The sequence below is a fragment of the Ambystoma mexicanum genome, chromosome 14 (genome assembly GCF_040938575.1).
Source record: "Ambystoma mexicanum isolate Mex_15411 chromosome 14, UKY_AmexF1_1, whole genome shotgun sequence".
Taxonomy (NCBI): Eukaryota; Metazoa; Chordata; class Amphibia; order Caudata; family Ambystomatidae; genus Ambystoma; species Ambystoma mexicanum.
The window spans coordinates 475,054,122-475,075,963 of record NC_090940.1 but is presented as its reverse complement, the minus strand read 5'-3'; the positions used below and the strand labels follow the sequence as shown (position 1 = coordinate 475,075,963).

Below are 21,842 nucleotides of genomic sequence, written 5' to 3'. Positions count from 1 at the left end.
AAAAGACTAGACCGCATAGCTCAGTTCCTTGTAACTGAGCTATGTGTGTGCCTCCATGTTAAATAGTCCCAAGTAAATAGTCCCATTCTAATGCTGGTCTTCATGATGGTTATGAGCCTGGCCCCAGAGGTGCCAGGACTGACTCCAAGAGAGACTTGGATGAGGTTTTAAGGCCTTTGACCTGGCCCTAACTGGAAGGCTGACTTGCCAGTGAGGGCCAGGGGCAAGGGTCATGACACACGCGCCCAGCATCGGAGCACCGTAGAGACATTCATGCGCTGCAGACTCAGCGGGTAAGTCGCTCCCTTGTGCTCCGGTTGGCGTTCACAGTACTGTTGTACCTGTGGCTTCTCCCGGTCAGGCAAACTCTTTCTCTGCATCGCCTTTGCATCCGCCACGTTGGATTGGTGCTGCCTTGATTCCCGAGAGTTCTCGGTGCAATCCTGCCAGATGGAACCCCTCTGCTGCTTCCATTACTTCTGCTTCCTGCTGCGCAATCTCAGCATAACACGATTAGAATGGGTAAGTGTTTCTCTACCACTCTTCCCACTGTGAGGCCTCTGCAGGTTGCTGTATTAGAGACACAAAGCCTCTGAGGACCCGTACTGGTTGCAGCATCCTCTTACTCCTATAATCTTGCTTCCCACAGGACACACGGCCCGCACTGCTTTCTCCAGTCCTTATTCCTACTGCTCCTCCTCTTGACCTGCACCTGAGAGGGGGGAGGCTTTTAAGTCCCTCAGTCTCCAGCAGGTGTGGGTCATTTTGCCCAATTGGCTGACCGTTCCAGCATCTTTGTTCCTTCTGCTCCCTCTTCCTCATCCCACTATTGGTCTATGGGACATGTAGTTCTTGACATTTGAGTTAGGTTTTCTAACTCTTTCTACTTGGCAATAAACCATTAAAATACTATGGTTTGGGAGAAAGTTGAATAGGAGAATATCCCTGTCTTTCTGACCTGTTTCCTCCCTCAAGTGATCCTCCTGCTGAATACCTCCCCTAGCATCGGGATCAGGAAGCGTCTGCCTTCCCTTGGCAACATGAGGAACGTCCCAGGTCAAGGTTTTGGGAAGAATCATTACTGATTCATCGCAGTACACCCTTGTTAGGTACGGTTTTAGAACTGTTGTGTGCTTCATTGAAGTAGGTGGCATGCGTCCACTGCTTGGTATTCTATTTAAGGATGTAAATCTATGAACGATCCAATGCTGGAGAAGTCTTCATTTCTTACCTGTAAATGTATTTCCCCAGCAATGGTATATTTCATAGATTCACACGCACCTGCCTGCCTCCCCGTTGAAGCTGTTCCACTATGTTAGAGACTCAAAATGTGAAGATGGCTGCGTGGGGTGGAGCTTAAGCCCTACCACCTCATTGACTGGGTAGAAAAGGACCAAAATGAGGTGGAAGGTCTACAAAAGTGAATGCCTGTGCGGCTTTATTAACAATGTACATTGCTTTCTATGTGAAATTTTTAAATTACCATGGCTGACAACAAGGAATATTAAAGCATGTGAATCTATGAAATATACCAATGTTGGAGAAATACAGTTACAGGTAAGTAACTAAGACTACACAGTCACCCATAATCCAAAATTCTGCACGCATTTATTTCTTGACTCCTTAGTTGGTAGACTCCGATCCTTGGCTTCTTGTCCTCAGCTCCTCAGAGGATCCTTTTTCTGAGCATATATAGCCCATTTGCCCTCAAATGCTTGGCCTGAACAAGGGTAGAAGCTGAAACGGGTTGGCACTTTACAACATCTAAGAGCTTCCTCCTTAAGCTGGTAGCCTGAGCTTATCCAAATGAATGTCATCTACTGCAGGGGCTGAACCACACCGCACTCTTATTCCGACTTAACATTATGTTTCTGTTGAAAAAATTAGATCATCTGTTAACAAATTTAAAGTGTGTTAAAACATTCATGATTGTATTAATTTCCTAACTATAATAATTTTTCTTCTGATAGCCAACAGTGGTCCTTTGAGGAGTGTACGAAAAATTGGTAAAGGTAAATCAAAATAATATAATTTTACAGTACAGTTTTTTAGTGCGTTAAACCCCCCACTATTGGGGAGGACCGGGTTATTAATGGCCCGCCAGCACACGGCAGGTCGATCGAAGCATAGCGAAGTATGCTATGCCGTTACCGGCTGTATCGGTCCTTATAGTTAATCGCTGTTCCCTTCCCAGGGGATCCCTCTGAGGTGCTAATAGTTTTAAAGTCTTTTTTTTTTACACACGAGAGGGGCTCTGGAAGCATTTTACGTGCACAATCTCATGTGAACCAAAAAGCAAAGTTGGATACTGCCATGAAGAGTGGAAAAAGGGAACAAGTTCCTTTTCAATTTCCATGCAAGGGGTTCGGCAGTCCGGATGACACAGGTTCAAGGGAAGAGCAGATAAGGGGGGATTAGGGACCTGTGTGGGAATTGGTAGGTGCAGGGGAAGGAAACCGTGGGTGGGGACGTGCACGATAAATGATGGGCACCCAGGTGGTGCTCGATTAAGGGGAGGGTGACAGAATGTGAGCGTTTACTGTGGGATTCTGCCCACTTTCCTGGACACTGAATGAGTCTGCACCTCTCCCCTGGGTGCTCATATGTATTATAGTAGCAAAAGTATCCTCCTGTGAATGGGTTCTGCAGACGGACATAACACTCATCAATTGTTGAAAATCAATGAGCCTGTAGGTCGCTGTTCTGATTCGCGTATCACTTGATTTGCTTTGCACCCTGAAGTAAACTGCACTGAGAATGGGCATGTGTGGCTGGCTGACATACCCCGGAGCAGACGTTGGGGACAGCGAGAGTTGGCATGCTACTATGTATTGGGACGTTCTGTGCTCTCTACCCACCGGTCTCCTCACCCCAGAGTGGTGCAGTTAGTTGCAGTGCCTTGCGGTGCAAATATCCCAGAAACCGTTCATCCTTGGGCCTTGAAACTTGGCTTTGGGACTTTGAGTTATGTTCCTCGTGTCAGTACCGGTCCTTCTATGACCACATTCATGTTTTGCCAATTTCAGGCAACCGTCTCATGTGTGAAGGTGCTGAAATCTGGGGAAAGAGGTGGGGTATCCACATGTCATGTAGCCAGCAATGTCTGAAGGTTCCTAACAGGTAACTATACAAAATTTGGTGCAGATTGGTTTAACAGTGTGAAATTGTATAAGAAACAACGCTTCGCCAAGCCACAAACCCACACATTCAGACTTTTATTAATATAGATAGTACTTATGCAATCATCTACAAAGGTAAAATCACATTTGAGAAGCAAAATGATTTTACAGCAAAGCAACATTATTTAACCCAAAGAGATCTGTATTAGGAAGTTGTTTCTCTTCTCAACACATTTTAAGCAAGTCTTTAATATTTTGAGTAATACACTCCAATCTTTCTTTGACAAGTATATTCTAAGTGTAGATCCTGAATGTCCACTTCTGTGAACTCAGTTTGTTTCTACACTTTGTCAGAAGTGAATTTACTTGTCTTCCTGGAAGTTTATAAAAAACAATCTATCTCTGAGCAATATGGACCTCTAGCATAAGCAGGAAGTGTCGTGGCTTGGAAAGATTTCCGCTCTTAAAATGAATCTGGTCCCAAGACTCCTCTACCAGTGCCATGCTCTACCGGCAGCAATCTGAGAGAAAGAGCTTCTGAAACTCCAAAGAGGGATGATGAAATATATATGGGGTAGGAAAAAGCCACGAGTAACTAGAACGGTCATGCTCCGAGGCACCCCCAGCGGGGGCCTTACAGTCCCAGATTTGTCCGGTAGTTCCTAGCGGTACGATTATCTCATGCCTTTGCGTGGCAGGACACGGACAACCCGCCCCAGTGGAATGAAATTGAGGAGTCATGGAGCTCAAGCCCACTCTTGACCCCCACCAAAAACACAGTTGAATGCTGGAAAAGGACAGCAAGACAATGGGGTGCCAGGGGTTCCCTGGGACCTCTCACCCCAGTATGAGACAACCCAGATGTCACACGAGGGATCGGATCGGTGGGGTTCCATAGATGGCAGGAATGGGGATTGAGGAAAATAAAGGATTTCTCCGATAAAGAACTCCCATTATCCTTTGAAGACACTGTTAGGCAGAATCCTGTGCAGTTCCCTTAGGGGGCACTACACAAGATTAGGACTACAGGTGAGAGCAATAAATCCCCTTTGGTATCTGTCTGTACCACAAAGATTTAGTTGGTAGCTGTGGCTGAGCAGTCAGAGTTATCTCAAGAGGGAGATGAGCAGTATTCAGGGTTTACACAATAGGCCTACACTACCATGGAACAAGGAAACACTGACCATGGTTTTGTAGTAAAAAAAATATATATATTTATTTTTATACACTTCTAGTTAAACACATCTATCACAGTAATGAAGCAAGTTAGAAAAAAGTCAAGGAAAAATATACACACACCCTAGTTAAATTGTAGACCAAGTGAACCAGAGTGAAAACTGAGCAAAACGGCACAGTGAAAACCACACACAAGGGATACTGTAGCAATTTCTCACAAGGGAGGGAAAGCACAAGTTCTACAGAAATACCTTCTTACAAACCCTAGCAACACTTCCCGTAAGTTTGTGAACCAGTTTAAGCAAGGCAGTGCATCAGTATAGAAAATACTTAAATGAAAACTGAGCAAATGGCATTTCACAAGGTTTAAAGGTGGGAAGGAAAGGGTAGTCAAAAGAAATAGGTGCACCAACACAGTTCTAGTTGAGAAGCAATCTAGAGAAGGCAGTTCTAACAAAATTTAGCCAGAGTCAGTAGGCCTGTGCCAGAGTAAGTGGTACAGGGCAAGGGCCCAGGAGCAAAATGTTCTTGTAGCTGCAGTCAAGTCTTTGATTAACGATTTTGAAAAGGTGGATGCAGAAGGTGAAAGACAATGTTAAGAGAGAGAGGCGGCCAACCGAAAAGGTAGGTAAAGGATTTAAAACACCTTTAGCTCTACCGCGAAAAAAGGGCAGCCTGGCGGAACAATGTACCTTAAAAATGAAGAAGTGGCTCCTGCGGTGGCGGTTGTTCCTGGTAGTTCCTGCAGTTCGGGGGATCCAGCAGAGGAAGAGAGGCTCTCATCGTGGAGGAAGGTTCGAGTTACTGCACTACCCAGGGATGAAACCAGCCGCGGTGCTGCCCGACGAATAAAAGGTACGCTCCTTTAAATCGCGGTCCGGGTGGACTGGTGCCTGGCTATCCGGCCTCAGAGTACAGGGTACTGGCAATTCAACCAAGGCAGGTCCGGAAATGCGATAGGCAAACTGGTTGGCTGCGTGACCACAAAAGTGATGGGTGGAAGGTTTTGAACAAATCTGTACCACTTGCAATGCTCTGGGCAACCTTCCACACCACCGTTTTTTAGCCCGGCTGCGCCATTGCAAAAGGGGTCCAGCCATATGCAAATCAGTCAGGTACTGCCACCAATGGTAGCAGCCCAGCCCGAACTGCTAGACCAGGTCCCCTCTGCACGGAAACACAAGCAACCCCAGACATGTTTCGGCCTTGTTGGGCCTCCTCAGTGAGGTGCAGCTTGGTTCCCTATGGCGCAGAGAGCAAGGGACCCACGTCTGGGCATACCCTCTCTCACATAGTGAGACAAACTGTGACCACAAAAGTGATGGGTGGAAGGTTTTGAACGAATCTGTACCACTGGCAATGCTCTGGGCAACCTTCCACACCACCGTTTTTTAGCCCGTCTGCGCCATTGCAAAAGGGGTCCAGCCATATGCAACTGGTTGGCTCCACCAGCTCAAGGGAAGAAGGCTCTTGCAGATGAAGATCTTCTCTCGCCGTGTGGAGAAAAGTGGTGAGACGCTGCAGCAGGGCTTCACCGGTGGTTGTCATTGCAGATGTCTTTGGCTTCTCGCCTCTTCGGCTTCTTAGTTCCAGTGGCGACGCCTTGCTCTTCCAGTCCTCAGGACCCTGCTTTTATGCAAAAAGAGCCCCATTCATACAGCCTAGCTGTCACTCACACAGTGGAGTGGTCATCTTGGCGGGAGACCCTCCAGCCTATCAGGATAGAGTGCGGCATGGGTTGCTGAGGCAACCCTGTCCAGGGGTCCTACTCCCCCTCCCACACAATGGACCCACCCCAGACTCAGTGGCGCCGAAAGGAGGGCTTCTTGACAGAAGCCCGCCTAAAGGACGAGCAAAGGATCCCCGACCTGGGTTAGGAGTTTAGTTAAAGACACGACAAAGAAGTTATATTAAAGTTCTGGCAGATAAAACCTACCGGAGTAAAGTTAATATTAAAATACAGCGGCGCCATGTTAGAGGCATGTTATTGGCTGTCAGAAAATGTGGTAGCCGCGAACAATGGGAAAATCCCATAGGAAAATATTTGCGGTCGAATATTTACAGTAGTAACCACTGCCACCAGCCAGAAACTTTGGAGAGAGGGACTGTACGGTACCCTCTCGAAAATGAACATAAGGGAAAAACTATTAACCCTTTCCAGTAATTCCATTGTAAGATGGTTTGTACTAGTTTAGTTCATAAAAATTGACTAGTAAAGTCAATTGGGACTTTACATGCCCTGGGAGACAGTAGTTAGTCCCAGGGTATGGAGTCTATGTTTGGGGGTCGCTACGACACCCCTGTGTCAATGCACGGATGGTGTTGTGTAACACATGTGAATAAAGATGGTTCCTATGGAGATGAGAGAAAACCCCATAGACATTAAACTCAAAAATAGCCTAGAGAACACATAGCAAAAATGCCTAAGAGTGGGATGAAGAGTCTCACTCTTAGCAGGAGAAAAAAACAAACCCTTCAAATCCAGCAAAGCTGCTGGGAGACTCCATAGGTAAGGGAAATTAGCCATAGAATGAGAATTCTCGCTAACAGACTCCAAAGTAAAATTCCAACTCCCAGAGGTGGAAAGGTTTCGGTATACACTGCTCCGGCACTAGATGTCACAACACAAAAGAAAGGAGCAGTGGGGGTAGGGAGCTCAACACACTAGAACGCACCTTAACAGCAGCAGTCCCAAAGGGAAAAGTCTAGCGCCTCTATAGGCTCTTAGGGAAAGAGGGCCCTCTGAAGGAGAATGATATGCTTACGTGGGAAAGGGACCTAGGGAGAGAGCTGGGGGTGGGGGAATGGGGGTGTAACTGTGTCACAATTTAAGAGGGCGCAGTGAAGGTTTGCTACAAATGGTATGGCACCCCAGAAATCTTGAACAAGAGCAACTGTCGGCACAGTGCTGGCTGGGATGCAAGGCCACAGGGTCACTCTTCCCCCTTCTGTGGACCTTTCAAAAATCATCCCAATTCTAGAAGGAGGTGCTAGCACAGGTGAAGCTCATCACGGGGTTAATTATTTCCTGGGACCCTGGGATAGGGTTGCTGGGAGGCACAGGTGACGGGGCATTCCCAATGACAGGACACATGGCAAACCTAATCACTCACCTCCTTGCAGCAGCTAAGATCACCTTCGCCCGACTCTGGAAACATACTGAAGGTCCAGTAATCGTAATGCAGTGGGCAAAATGTTGGGACACAGCAGTAGCGGAGAAAATCACGGCTTTACTCTTAGGGAAGGAGGGGGTACTTCATTGCATCTGGGGTCCTTTCTTTGATTATGCTGAACAGTTCCCAGGGGTGGTGCGGAAACCGCCCACCCTCACGTGGTGCACGAAACACTAACCCCTGGAAAGTAGGAGTCGGCCACAAGCAACAAAAGATTCTGGTTCTATTACACAGTGAGATGGACCCCAATCTCTAGCTTATCCCTGAGGTTTTACAATCTCTAAGATCGTGCATGGTAGTGGAGTTGAGGGGTGGAGGGGCCATCGTCCTACTACTAGTGCTTGGCAATGTGTTGAACTTATATCGAACTCTGCTTGGCTCCCCATCTTGCTGGTTTCATTTGTGCTCTGGTGCTGCACTTGTTACTGTTCCCTTTCCTTTTTGTTTCTGTTAACTTGAAAAAGCTGAGAAAAAGACAATGTTGGAAGAAAAAAAAAGATCTATCTTTAGAAAGCATATTCATGCCACTTATAACTGCTTTTTTAAAGATTGAACTCTTAGACATGCAAACCATTAAGGCACCAAACTTTATGAATTTTCCATTCTTATGCAGCAGAACCTTTTTACAACCATTTTACCAGCTTATTATTCTTCAGACTATTCTGAATGTCTATGAAACATAAAATAAACATACCTTTAAAATTGGATTGCCATGTTATTATTATTATGAATAGGTAAACAAAAGAATGTTAAACAATATATTCTTATCTATATGTAGGCTAAACTAGTCCCATACTCCAAGGTTTTACGTTCAAAGTTGTTCACCAATAAAACCAAATTCCCCATGCATATAGGATTATATGACAACACTGTGACCCCTCAATCCTCTGTATTTCCTGGTAATTTTGCTTTGTAAATCTCCAAACTCAGGTCTTGGGGGAAAGCCTCTCATCTGTCACTAAATTGCCAATCTGTCAAATAAAACATATCAATGAATTACCATTTCGTCCCTGGTTTTATTTATATAAAGACTTTAGCACTCTTTATTATTGTCCCCATTATACTACCTAGTGGGTGCAGTCATGGAAGGAAACCCAGATCCATATAAAAAACGTGTACATTTGAGTCTGTTTTAGTTAAATTGGGAAAGAAATGCAGAAAGTGCCACAGAAAAACGACTTCTCTACTGTGCAAGTCCATGGTTAGTCAACTGTTAATATTGTAGGCCATATTGGAATGGAGTTGTTCCCTTTGTATATTAATTAATATAAATTATTGTGCACCTAATTGTCGGGAAATGGAAACACAACTACTCTATGTAAAAATAAGATATGGTAAGATTGGTGGAGGGCATTACAACATCTTTCAAACTATGCCTGGCTTTGTAATACAGTGCAACATTAGTCCGTGCATAAGGTGCACAGAGGTGAGATGGCAATGCCCTTACTTCATCTAAAGGTGTATCAATTGATGTGCACATCGTGCACATGATCAATGTGTTTTCTAACAAATGTGCACGATCCCTCTAATGGTTATGGAAACAATATGTTTTTCAAACACAGAAAATAATGATCAAAAACGACAAACGCCTGTCATAACGTGTGGGTAGTTCAACTTGACTTTCTACTAATTTTGCTTATGTATCAGTCTCTGAGAAAGTAATAGCGTGTCTGAAGTCAGATTAGAAACTGACAAAATAATTGAGGGCAGCCGACATGTGTGCAGGTCTTCCTCAGGGCTTGCACTTCCTAGCTTATTTTTCAATCCAGCATGTCAAGTGTCAATAATGAATGAGAACATATCATTTTTATGGTTGGTTAATCAAAGATAGTTCAGTGGTCTTAGTACTGCAGTTTAAGACTTAAAGTCTGAGTGAGCTTGCATCAAATAAGAAAGCTGTACAAAGTGACCTGCCATGTTCGGCCCTCATGGTGTCCTGCGCTTGGTCTCAGTTTACGGTCTGCAGTGGATCTTACAATATTGGACCTCAGTCTGTTACGGATTTTCCTCCAGATCATGTTCTGCCAGTTTTATTATAGGACTTCTTCTAGATCTTGGCTTGAATGCTCTTTAACGGGTCCTCAACTGGACCTTGTTTCTTTTCTGAGGACCTTTCACAAGTCCTCTCCGGCAGGCTATACCACTGGCCTGTAGGAGCCGTCAGAGTTTTGAAAGGGGTATTCCGGTACCTCTTGCCTTTAGGCTTCATAACTGGTATTCCACCATACCGGGCTTACTGTGATTCTTAAGGTCTGTCTAAAGACCACAGTTTCAAGTTTCTTTTAGGTCTTTCACCAGACCTCAGGATTCAACATTCACAATAGGCCTTACCCCAAGCCTTATTCTTTGGGATAACGTTAGGTTTCCCTACAAAGTTTAACTTGCCATTTTCCATATGGGCCTCTCTCTGGTACTCCACTGTTTATGATAGTTATTTCTCTCCACCCCTTCATCAGAGTTCTTGTCAGACAGCCTATATTTTAGTGACCTCCTGACACGGGTCAGTTCTTTCTTCTTTGTTCCCTGAAGGTGGGATGATATGAATTTCACTACCTGAGGTCACTCTTCCAATCGTCACTCTTGAAAACACAGCTCTCAGCCTAACGGTCAGCAAACATTTCCAGCGAGTTGCAGTGCGCCACCAACCTTTCTTATTTCTGAGTGCTTCTTTCTTCATAGTCGCCCCTGGTAGCAAGAAATCGGAGACCTTCTCTCTGAATCTCCATAGGTTATGCCCTATTTGTAAAATCAAAATAACAATACAGGTTCCTGTTTAATTATGACAAAATAATATACTGATTGCTATTTAGTCTGTCACTAGGGCTGTATTGGGTTAATGATGCCCCAGCCTATAGGGGCTCCCAAATACAATCAATGAAACGCCATTGAACCCTATTTGTGCCCTTCAATTAACATATATTCAAAACACACAAATCACTTTCCCCGAGAGGCTCACTGTCTTCAGAGCCCTGGTTCCCTCCAGGCTGGACTATTACAAAAGCCTCTTCCTCAACCTACCTACCTCCTTCTGCCCTGCACCCTCTGCAACTCATCCAGAAATGAACCGTGAGACTTATCTTTGGCCTCAAGCCCAGGCACTGCATCTCTCGGGTGCTGAAATCCCTCCACTGGCTCCCCGTGGCTGCAAGGATCAAATTCAAGACCCTTTGCATTGTTCACAAGGCTTTCTGGGGCATACCTAAATACTGTCCCTCACAAGCCCTCCACTCATCTACCGCCAGCCTTCTGCGAGTGAGCCGGTTCTCCATTCATAGATTTGGAGGAAGATCCTGATCCTCAGCAGGTCCCTCCCTCTGGAAAACTCCTCTAGACTTTCCTCTTCTCTTCCTTCTCTCTCCCTCTACCCTGCTAACCCAGTTCTCTGTTTTCTCTATCTCCCTCCTCTTCCTTACAGCACGCTGCCTGGCCGTCGGGTGTACCTCAGAATCTCACTGGTCCCCGGCACCCCGTCAGTCCTCTTTTGCACTTGCCTCAGGGCCCTACACCTCACCTACACTCAATGCACTTGAGAAATGTATCCTAGAGAGTGGCTCTCTCTGCATTTACCCCAGTCTCAACCGACCGGGAGCACTTGATTTCCCCCCTCCACACCCCTCCCCCCCAAGATCGTATGTCTGTTCTCCCTTGTCTTCACCCCTTAATTGCACTGTTAAAACTGCAGAATCGCCGCCAGGTCTATTTGGTATTTCCCAAACTGTTAAATGTATTATCGCCTCTGAATTTCAAGGGCTCTGAGCAACTGTTTTTTTCCCCTTGTTCCAACCCTCTTTGAGTGCTTTGAAACTCTTGCCTTTGTATACGCGCTATATAAATAAACAATACCATACCATGCTATAAGCTTAATTATTCAACTATTGCTTAGTGATGCACAATATCTTCACACTATCACAGTATAAATCCTACAAAATCCTAAATGGAACTTCTAAATTCTAAAGAACGATAATTGAAACGATTGCAAATATCAAAATTTCTGTAAAGAACAGTGAAGCTAGAGGTCATCATAGAGATGGTTTGTGTGACAAGTTGTATTGAATTTAAGGAAGAATTGTTAAATTCCATTTGGGATTTGGAAATGATGGGGATGATTGGAAAAAAAGTATATTGTGAAGTAAATGTTGAAAAATGTTAACAGAAGGAGGATACTGGTACAGCCTTGAAGAAACTCACTAGACTCCACTAGGAAGACTGTGTTGAGTCCAAGCAACATATGTTGGCAAATGAATATCAGTATACAGTGTTTGATTTATACTGTGATAGTTATGAGGGGTCAGAAATGCGAGACGGACACAAAGGTATAGTTTTCTTTCAAGTTGCCATTTTAGTAAATAAAACCTATCTTTCCCTAGCCAAACAAGGATAACCTTGCCTAGAAAACCAAAACTAAAGACAAATGACCCAGTGTCCAAAAAGTCTCTGACCCTCACACTAATACACACAACAAAATTATACAAGGATTGTTTGGCTATTTTCAGTTCCACCAAATAATATTTAAATTCAAAGGCTTTAGAAAATACTCCTTGTGACCAGGGTTGGACTCCCTTCCCCTGGATCGATTCAGGAGTACCTTGAGCAAACTTCGGGTTCAATAGAATTAGTTCTGTGTAATATCAAAGTTCCATTCAAAGTAGCACAAAAATAAGTATTTCCATTCAATGTATCCTTTCACTTGGTTAAGTAAATGTGTCTTTCAAAGTAAACGTCTTTTCCACAAATGCTTGTTCATAAACCAAAGCAACAGTTGTTTTTCCACTCTCTCCTGCTTGGCAATGTAAATGTTTCTCCATCAAAAAACAAGTTTATAAACCAAGACAGTTGTTCTCTTTCAAAGTCCAAGTCATTATTAGCACATCATACTTCTTCAAAGGAAACACATTTGTCAGGATAGCACTGCAATTACTTTTGATAGTGCAACAGTTCATCAAGAAAAGGTGATAAAATTGACAAGTTCTTTTCCAACACACCTTTTACCACAACCACAGTGCTTTAAATCATCATAATCTTCTTTCCTGGTCCATTCACCTGCCAGGACTAGCTACTATTAATCCCTTTCCTGGTGTACTTGCCTTCCAGGATGAAAACTCCTACAACTGCAATTGTGTTCAGTGATGATTCTTGTTCCGAAATTCTCCACACCAGTATCCTATGTGAGGAGGTTTGAACAATAAATGCTTATCTTTATAGTCTCTTGACATTTTGGGTTACAGCTGTCTCCAAATTGGTATTCCATAAAAGGGAAGTTGCACCCTTGTCTGTATTATTCTTCTATAGCCTTTTGGCTGTTCCCAATATAGGTTATACAATTCTCCCCTTATCTCATGTAAGGAGGGTTGTGCTTCTGCGGCCTTTGTATTACTCTCGTGCAACCTCTTGGCTGTGGGCAATGCGGGTTGCAATGATAGCCCAATTGGTATCCCTTATCAGGAGAGTTGCGCCTTGGCCTCTTGGCTTCTGTCAATGCAGGCTACAATTATTCCCCAATTGGTATCCCTTATCAGGGAAATTGCACACTGGCTGCCTTATGTCATTTGTTAGGTTTTCAAAATTATTTGTTTCAATTAAGTAATTTTTCAGAGCGCCGCAGGGTGACCTGGCATCTCAGGACAACTCACCTGGCTTCCTTTGCCTCTCCTTTTGACTCACGGGTGCTGCAGATGATCTCTTTGGGTCTGTCTGCACTGCTACCAGGTCTGATATGACTGTTGTGGTAAACATTCCTTCAGGGGAGCTCTGACAACTCTGTTTCTTTACTGGAGCGGTTCACTGCATGCAGGGAGCCAGTCTCCCACACAGTGTAGCATTCCCTTAATTCCACTTCCAGCTGCACCTTCTTTGCACGGCCACGTGTCTTCTCCCACGTTGGCCTCAGATGGTGCTTCCTCTGCCTTCACAGCATCTCCGCATTCAGTCCTGCTGCAGCCTCTGCTACTCCATCAGCGTCTCTTTCTACTTCTTCTTCCTTCTCCTGAAACGCATTACGGAATGTAAAGGTCTCGCTCAGGTGCTTCACAACACCACAACTAGACTGCTCACTAAGCTTCGTGGTACCTTTTAATCTTCATCAACTCTGAGCGCCTCTTCCTCGTCCCAGTACCACAGGCATTATGGGTTCTGAAGTCCATAATGTTTTTTGTCTTTTTATATTTAGTTAAGTTAAACTGATTTGTGAACTGAGAGTTATTAGGTTTATGAGAGGTTGAAAAAGTAGGTATTGTTTTACCCTGGTGTCTAGAATCTCTTTATAGGGTGGAATCATAACAATTTGAAGTTGTCATATTTACTTCCTGACCCGTCAATGTACTAACTTTGTTGTTTAACAGACTTTTCATAGTCTGTGCTTTGGCTGGTTATAGGAGTGGGAATTGTACATTGACAGCATGCCATTAGGTATTCAGGTATTATGGGAATCTCATCCTCAAAAGAAGATGAATACCACGCCTCTCTTATCAGAGTCACCACTTCTTCTTGACAGCCATTTCCCCCTCATGTGATCCTCCCTCATGTTACCACCCCCAGAGTTAGGATCAGGTAGCGGCTGCCTTCACCATGGAAGGAGACTTTAGGCTGGGGTTTAGTGATGGCTCCACAGGATTCATCACATAATGTGAAGATAGTGTGAATCACTAAGCAATAGTTGAATAATTAAGCTTATATAATGAATTATGTGTTTTGAATAAATGTTAATTGAAGGGCGCACATAGGGTTTAATGGTGTTTTATGGTATGCCCTATTTGTGTTTAAACTAGGCGTCCTAATTGGTTATTCCCCGTATTAAAGCTACTCCCCATCTTAATGTTGTTATTTGCTTTGTTCTTTGGGTAAGCTATTGCTCTAGATGATTGTCTTTAATGAGCCTCTGTGAGTACGTACTTGGACTTGAAACAAGAAACACAGTTCTACTCTCTCGCTGTATCACCACGACGGTCAGAGCATGGACATTCCTGGCACACTTTGTTTACTTTCTGCGATTCTCCAGCCCTCCTTGAGGTAACACTTCTGCGGTTGATTCACAGTCATCAGAGCTCTGTGGTTTTGGCCTTCATTCCCAGAGGTACCTTATCTCTGATCTGGGAACACAGCTGCTTCCTAGCCTCGATAACCATGATGCCTTTCTCTCCGGAGTTATTCTGTCAATACCATTGATTCATGTAAAACACAATAATTCAGCAGTTCTAGGATAGTTTGAACAGAACTGCTGGCATTCGGGGACTCGTAGTTGGTCCAAACCTTCTCTGCCCCATTATTGTAGGATTGGCAAGTACATCATCTCGTGAGGATAAGCGGACCTGTGGGAAACCACCTCTTTTACCCTTAGAGAGACTGAATTCTGGATCAACCTCATCCCGAATAGCCCACTATCCTCACATGTCAGAAGGTGTTTGCGCCATCTAACCTAAAACTACAAAAATTAAGTGCATCTGGTATTTACATTACGTCATTATGTTGCTATTATGATAGTTTGTGAAAACATATTCAAATATAAAATGTATGTTGTGTCAATCATTTTATCAGGCATGTAATCTCAACAAGCTTTTTTACTATTTTATGGTTGTAGTTCTGTGCACTAAAAATCAGCCTGTTTGCCTCTACAAGATGTCTTATCTATGTTGGTTTTTTCTTGCATTCACAGCACAAAGCATTTACGGAAATCTTTCTGGATGATTCGCGTACACCGACTAACCTTCGTGTTTCCATAAATGTCACTGCGCCAGAAATAAATCTTGCAGTGCGCTTTCCAATACCAGATCTGAGATCAGATCAAGAACGGGGAGCCTGGTTTAAGAAATCACTGCAAAAAGAGATCCTGTATCTCCATTTTATGGACCCAGAATTCAAGACTGAGTTCTTAGGTGATCCTACTCCAGAACAAGTGAAATTAGAGCTAACTTTTAAAGAGTTGACAGGTGAGACATGAATCATATATTTTGCAAAAATTGAAGACACCATTGGTCTTTAAGAATCATTTTTGGTTTTGAAGTATTTGATGGTGCTGGCGCCCACCTATCTGGCAAAGCATTGCTAACAGAAAAGAGAGAAGCAGGGATGGTGAGAATCAAGATATCTGGTTGGCATGGTGACTGGCAATGCTTAGGCATCAAAATGCTTCATCACAAAGTTTTCATTTCTGTCTTCTGTAGCTATTTAAACCAATGTGGGGATTTTGTACCAATCACAAGTCTCTTTGGAAAGCATGTGCTTTCATCACTTACATTTGTATGTGAGCCTTTTCTGGATCTAATATGGTTGTGCCATATTGTGGGCCTGTAATGTACTTTAATCAGAGAGGTGTTTTGACTGGTCCTAAAATGGTTGCCTTGTCTTGGTGTTGACTTCATCCCCAGCATGAGAAGGAGGAATGCACATGATCGAATATTAGTAGAGCAGGTGAGTTGTTTGTCATTCTCGTCCACCAGCCCCCTTTTCACCCCCCCCCCCTTTTCACCTATTTTCCTGGGCCCTAGGGGCCTCCCCTTGGCCCCCAAAGCCCTTTTTTGCCCCTTCACTCGGCCCACAGAACACTTCACTCGGCCACCATGTCCCCTTTTTATACCTTTCCTTGGCCCCAGTGTCCTTTTCAGCCCTTCCGTTGGCCCCGCCAGAGCCCTTTTTCACTCCTTTCTTCGACCCCCAATTGCTCTTTCCTCAGCCCCCAAGAGCCCTTCCCTCAGCCCCTAAGAGAAGAGACCTGTCCATGGCCCCCAGAGCTTTTCTTTTTAACCCTTTTTTTTTGGCACCAAGAGCCCTTTCCTTGGCCCAGAGAACCCCTTTTTGCCCTTTTCCTTGGCCTGAGACCTTATTACTGGTTTTTCCTTGGCCCCGGGAGCACCCTTTTAGCCTTTTCGTCGGTCCCCAAAGCTCTTCCCCTGTTATTGTATTGTATGGGTATAGTTATATAGAGCGCAGGCAAAGACCAAAAAGGCATCAAAGCGCTAGTGGGTTAGAGATGAGGACCGATCCAAAACAGGTCTAAAACAGATGAGATTTTAAGATTTTCTGTTAATATTGCAAAGGTCAAGTGGCAGGGCGTTCCAGAGCATAGGGGCTAGCACCGTGAAAGATCTTCCTCCAGCCCTGGCACGGCGGAATCTTGAGGATACATAACAGGGATTGATTAGCAGAATGAAGATGCCTATTAGGATTATAGGGTGCGAGCCTAGACCGTAGGAATTCTACACCAGCATTGTGAATGGCTCGATGTATGAGACATAGGATTTCAAACTTGACTCAGTTCCTAACGGGGGCCAGTGCAGTTGGCGAAGTAAGTCCAGAGAATGTGATAGGCTGGTGGCTCCCAGGGCAAGAGAGAGCAGCTGCATTCTGAAGAGTCTGCAAATGTGATAGTAGAGCCTCGGGTTGGCATAGAGAGATGCTGTTGCAGTAGTCTATGGAACCCATAATGGACGCAGTGACAATTTTGGTCCTAAATTCAAACGGCAGGAAAGGTAAGACTTTAAAAAAAAAAAGTTCAGTTTAGTGTAACCCGACTGGGGACACATTCCCCTTGTCTCCAGTGATCTTCCCTCACCCCAATGCCCTTCCCTCGGCTACCATAGCCCTTTTCTCTGCCACCAGAGCTATGAATCTTGTTCCTCAGCCCCAGAACCCTTTTTCATCCCTTTCCTCAGACCACAGAACCCTTTCCTCATCACTCAAGGCTTTTCCTCGCCCCTCTGAGTCCACCCCCTCGTCTCTGGGAAGTATGAACATGCCATAATCAATCCTGGACCTCAAATCCTTCCATAGGAACTGTTCCTCGCCCCTCTGAGCCTTTTCCTTGCCCCTGAGCCCTTTCCTTGCCCCTGAGCCCTTTCCTTGCCCCTGAGCCCTTTGCTTGCCCCTGAGCCCTTTGCTTGCCCCTGAGCCCTTTGCTTGCCCCTGAGCCCTTTGCTTGCCCCTGAGCCCTTTGCTTGCGCCTGAGCCCTTTGCTTGCGCCTGAGCCCTTTGCTCGCCCTGACCCTGTACTTCGCCCGACCCTTTCCTCACCCCCTGAGCCATTTCATTGCCCCCTGAGCGCACACTTTCCTCGCCCCGCTGAGGGCTTGCTTTCCTCGCCCCCCTGGGCCCTTGCTTTCCTCGCCCCCCTGGGCCCTTGCTTTCCTCGCCCCCCTGGGCCGATGCTTTCCTCGCCCCCCCTGGGCCCTTTCCTTGCCTTCCCGAGCCCGTTCATTGCCATCCTGAGCCCTTTCCTTGTCCCTCGAGCCCTTTCTTTGCCCCAAGCTCTTTCCTCACCCTGATCCTTTTCCTTGCCTCCCCTGACCCTTCCCCCCGAGCCATTTCATTACCCACTGAGCGCACGCTTTCCTCGCCCCGCTGAGAGATTGTTTGGGTCCTTGAAAGCTCCCTTCAACTGTATGTATTGAAATATGTAGCGTTTCCTGATTTGGAGAAATGTCCCTCTTCCCACAATTGACCAGTTTTTTCAAGACCATCCTCATACCATGCCTGGAATCCCATTATAAATGTCATGTAGCAGTGGGCCCCATATACAGCTTGACGAAGACGGACAAGATGTGAACTATTGCCTAGGTCTCCCTTCCTTCCATATGGGCAACAACGTTGCTAACATTGGATGGATGTTCTAAAACCACCTAGGGATTCTGGTCTGCCGGACCCACAGCCATTCTCCCTAAGCTACCAGGGCCAGAACTTGTTCTCCAGATAGACCCCTTGTTTAGATGTCTGCAGATTATAGTGATCCATCAAAACTCTAAGTTGGACCATCTTATAGTACTGCACATGATCGGAGGAATCCACCCCCTCGTCTCTGGGAAGTATGAACATGCCATAATCCATCCTGGACCTCGAATCCTTCCATAGGAATTGCACCAAGGCGGCTGTACCGTCTGAAGGAACGCATCAGGCACCACCCTGGGAACCATCTGGAATAGAAATGGAAACCTAGGAAATATTATCATCTTCATGCAACTTAATCTAGCCATCCAGGACAGCTGCAATTTCCCCCATCTATCTAGATCCTGTCTGACTTTAGCCCAATGGAGCAAATAGATAACTTTGAAGTCAGTTCCTCTGGATCGACATATCAAAAACCTTTTGTTTCGACTACAAAAGATAGCGTCTTAAGGTATTCAAAATCTACCCTTGGCAAAGGACCCAGCGGAAAAACCACAGATTTTTCAAGATTGATCTTGAATCGAGAGCCTAACATAGACCTCTGATCCCTGAAGAAGGGACGTTATGTACTCCCTCAGATTAGACATTTATAGCAAGGCATCATCAGTAAATAAGCCCATTTTTTTACATCCTGCCCTGAATCAGGATGCACTCAATGTTCTGCTCCTCCCTTACACTGGCAGCCCATGTCTTCATGACCATTGCATCCCTGTCTGATACCACTTTGCAAGAGAAAGTAACCCGATTCCCCACCATTGACCAACACCCTAGCAGAGGGAACTGAGCAGAGTGCACTAATCCAGTTTAACCATCTGTTTCCCATTCCCGCTTTCCTCAGCACCGCTCTCATGAAAGGCCAACTAACCTGATCAAACACCTTTTCGGCATCCAGGGAAAGCACCAAGACTCCCCTGTTGCCAACCTCCTGGTGCCCCCCCCGCACCTCCACAGGAGGTCCAGAATCTTTCTGAGATTGTCTTATCCCTGTTTATTTCGTACAAATCTTGCTTGATCTATATGGACCAATTTTATTAAGTACAGCTCCAAAATGGATGCCAAGATTCGGGTGAATATCTAAGCAGTTCTGAGTCTTTATCTTCCTTTGGGATCATTGTGATGAGGGCGTCAAGGAAGGATGGGGCATGTCACTGTCAGTCTTAATACCGTTAAATACTTTAGCCATTGCTGGGGCAAGTAGGTCTATAAACATTTTATAAAAGGCAGAGGTGTAGCCTTCCTCTCCAGGTGCCTTTCCAGATTTCATATCTAGGATTGCTGAAGTATCCTGAATGATCCACAGAAGACGGGTACCTTGATTTCAACAAAAGTATTTATTCTCATAAGAAGCCCTCCTGTTCAAAATGTCGTTTCTCTCCCTCTCATGAACATTCACAGAACCTTTTTAATATACCCAAGTATAGAATGCTGTATGATTCAAAGTTGCCTGTGAGACCTAAGATATGATGCCAGAAGATAAGACCCTGGAAGCCTCTAAACAAGTGAACATCAGAAACATGGCAACTGCCACAACATGTTTACAAATATTGTTTAACAATAACAAGTTTGTCTGACTGTGATATACAGTGAATGCACCTGCATAACTGTCCTAATCCAAGTATGCATATAATATATGTATAATCTACAGTTGTGACTTTGTGGAAACATTAAGTAATTCTGAGAAAGCATTGAAGATAAAACAATCGCCTTCTTCACTTCCTCCACTGAAATCTCCACCTCCAAGTTATCCCTTTCTTCTGGTGAAAGGGAAGGAAGTCTCAAATGACTCAGATAATACTCCACTTCGGATTCCAGTGCCCTTCCATTTTGCCTATATAGATTTTCATAGAAATCTGCCAACACTCAGAATCACTTCGTGAGTTCTGAACAGGTTTCACCCTACCTACTTTTTCCGGTCTACTGGCCTGTCGTTTTTTACAGCCCTTAGTCTGTTAGGCAACATGGCTCCAACCCTATCTCCCATCTTGTAGGAACACTGCTTTGTAAACGTCATTTTCTTGTGCGTTTATCCCAAAAGGAGTGGGTGCAGCTCCTGCATTAGATAGCAAGATCACAGCAGCCTCCTCTTGCATGGTTATCAAATTCTCCCTTAGCTGGGCATATCCTCTTCTTTTCTGGATCAGACCCCTCTGTTTTTTTCGTAGCTTCTGTGATGATAAACCCCCAGAATGTGGCCTTCGCTGTATCCCACACATCTCTGCTGAACTTCCCTTGTATCATTCACCCCAAAAAAGCATTTCATTTTCTTTTGCAAGAAATCTCTGAATACTGTGTCCCTAAAAAGGAAATCATTGCATCGCCATCTAGAATATGTCTTTCCATTACCACTCAAAGTTGGCGTCGCCCGAACCATATCATGGTCTTACCATGCAGTCATATTCAACTGCACCTTACTAACAGATCCGAGGGGCTCAACTGCCAACAGGAGAAAGTCTAATCTGGGGCAAGTGTTATGCAGCAGTGAGAAAAAAGTATACCCTCCTGATAGAGCAGGCTCAGATCTCCATAGCTCAGCCCAGTAGTATTCCAAGAAAAGACTTTAGAAATCATCGTGTTCTTTACTCCGAAGCTTCTGGGCGCCCACCTTGCCCGATTTCCAGTCTAGTTCGGGGTGCCTTATCATATTAAAGGGTCTGCCTAGTATCATAGACCCTTCCGACAACTTCTCCATTAACGCAAACTCTGAACGAATAAAAGTTATTTGGCCATGGTTGGCGGCATATAGAGAAGCCAGAGGGACATGCTGCACCCCTATGAACCTCTTAATCATGAGCAGCCTCCCCTCAAACGACCTTTTGATTTGGATCTCTTATTTTAAGAGCCTTTGCCAGAATTATGCCCACTCCCCTTCTTACTTTCCCCCTGAGAAGTACAGAAGGCATGTCCCACATCTCCTCCTATCAGCCTAGACTCCTCCCCCGTTTAAAATGGGCCTTCTGCACAAACAGTACAGATTGATGCCACTGCCTAAATCCCTGAGTAGCAGAGAAGTGTTTGTGTTGAGTTTAGCCCTTCCACATTTAGCGTCGCCACATTAAAGTCACCTATAATCGAAAATTGCAATGCCTATTTGTATCAACCATATGCTTATCAAAAAATTCCAAAATCTTATCCATACACCCCATCCATACACCCCTACCTAGGGATCAAAAACCAAGCATGTTCCCTTAACCCCCCCGCCCCTCCTAGCACCTATACCCCACTAGAATCCCTCCCCAATGAACTATGAAAAACAATAAGAACAGTACATTGGGAACTCGGACCCACAAACCACTGAGACACCCAGACATTGACGTCTCACTTCGGAGGACGGATTGTCACCACCACACCGCTCCTTTCATAACAACCTAAATGTTCCAGCACTGCGTTGTAAATCAGTTATTACCCCAACACAAAGTTTAATACAAATTTTCCCTACCTCAGAATAGCCCGGTTTTATGTATCGGCCCAATTATTTTGGTGAATGAGCATTCATTTTCTGAAATGTTCATGCCCCTGACACTTTTTTCCATACAGAAGGCTGAGCAAAGGCCTTCTTAAAATGTTCCCTGCAGTTGGTAATCAATAGCAGCATGTTAATTTTGCAGCACCGACTCAGCCAAATCACCTTTTTTTTTTACATAATATCGTTCACCCCGAATTTCAAAGGGTAGTGCGATGGGATGTCTCCATAGGTATCTTTTCCCCTCTGACTGTAACCACGAAA

The 21,842-nt window shown here is 44.8% G+C and overlaps 1 protein-coding gene across 6 annotated transcripts in view; it reads left to right on the top strand.

Moving 5' to 3' along the window:
- The window catches only part of ATG2B (autophagy related 2B), a 5,509,925-nt gene that overhangs the window by 1,847,610 nt on the left and 3,640,473 nt on the right, over window positions 1-21,842 (top strand). For all 6 annotated transcript variants that reach the window (XM_069637692.1, XM_069637689.1, XM_069637687.1 and 3 more), the window contains one exon: window positions 15,117-15,390. In XM_069637692.1, coding sequence (XP_069493793.1) covers window positions 15,117-15,390 — 274 coding nt within the window. The remainder of the gene's footprint in view (window positions 1-15,116; window positions 15,391-21,842) is intronic.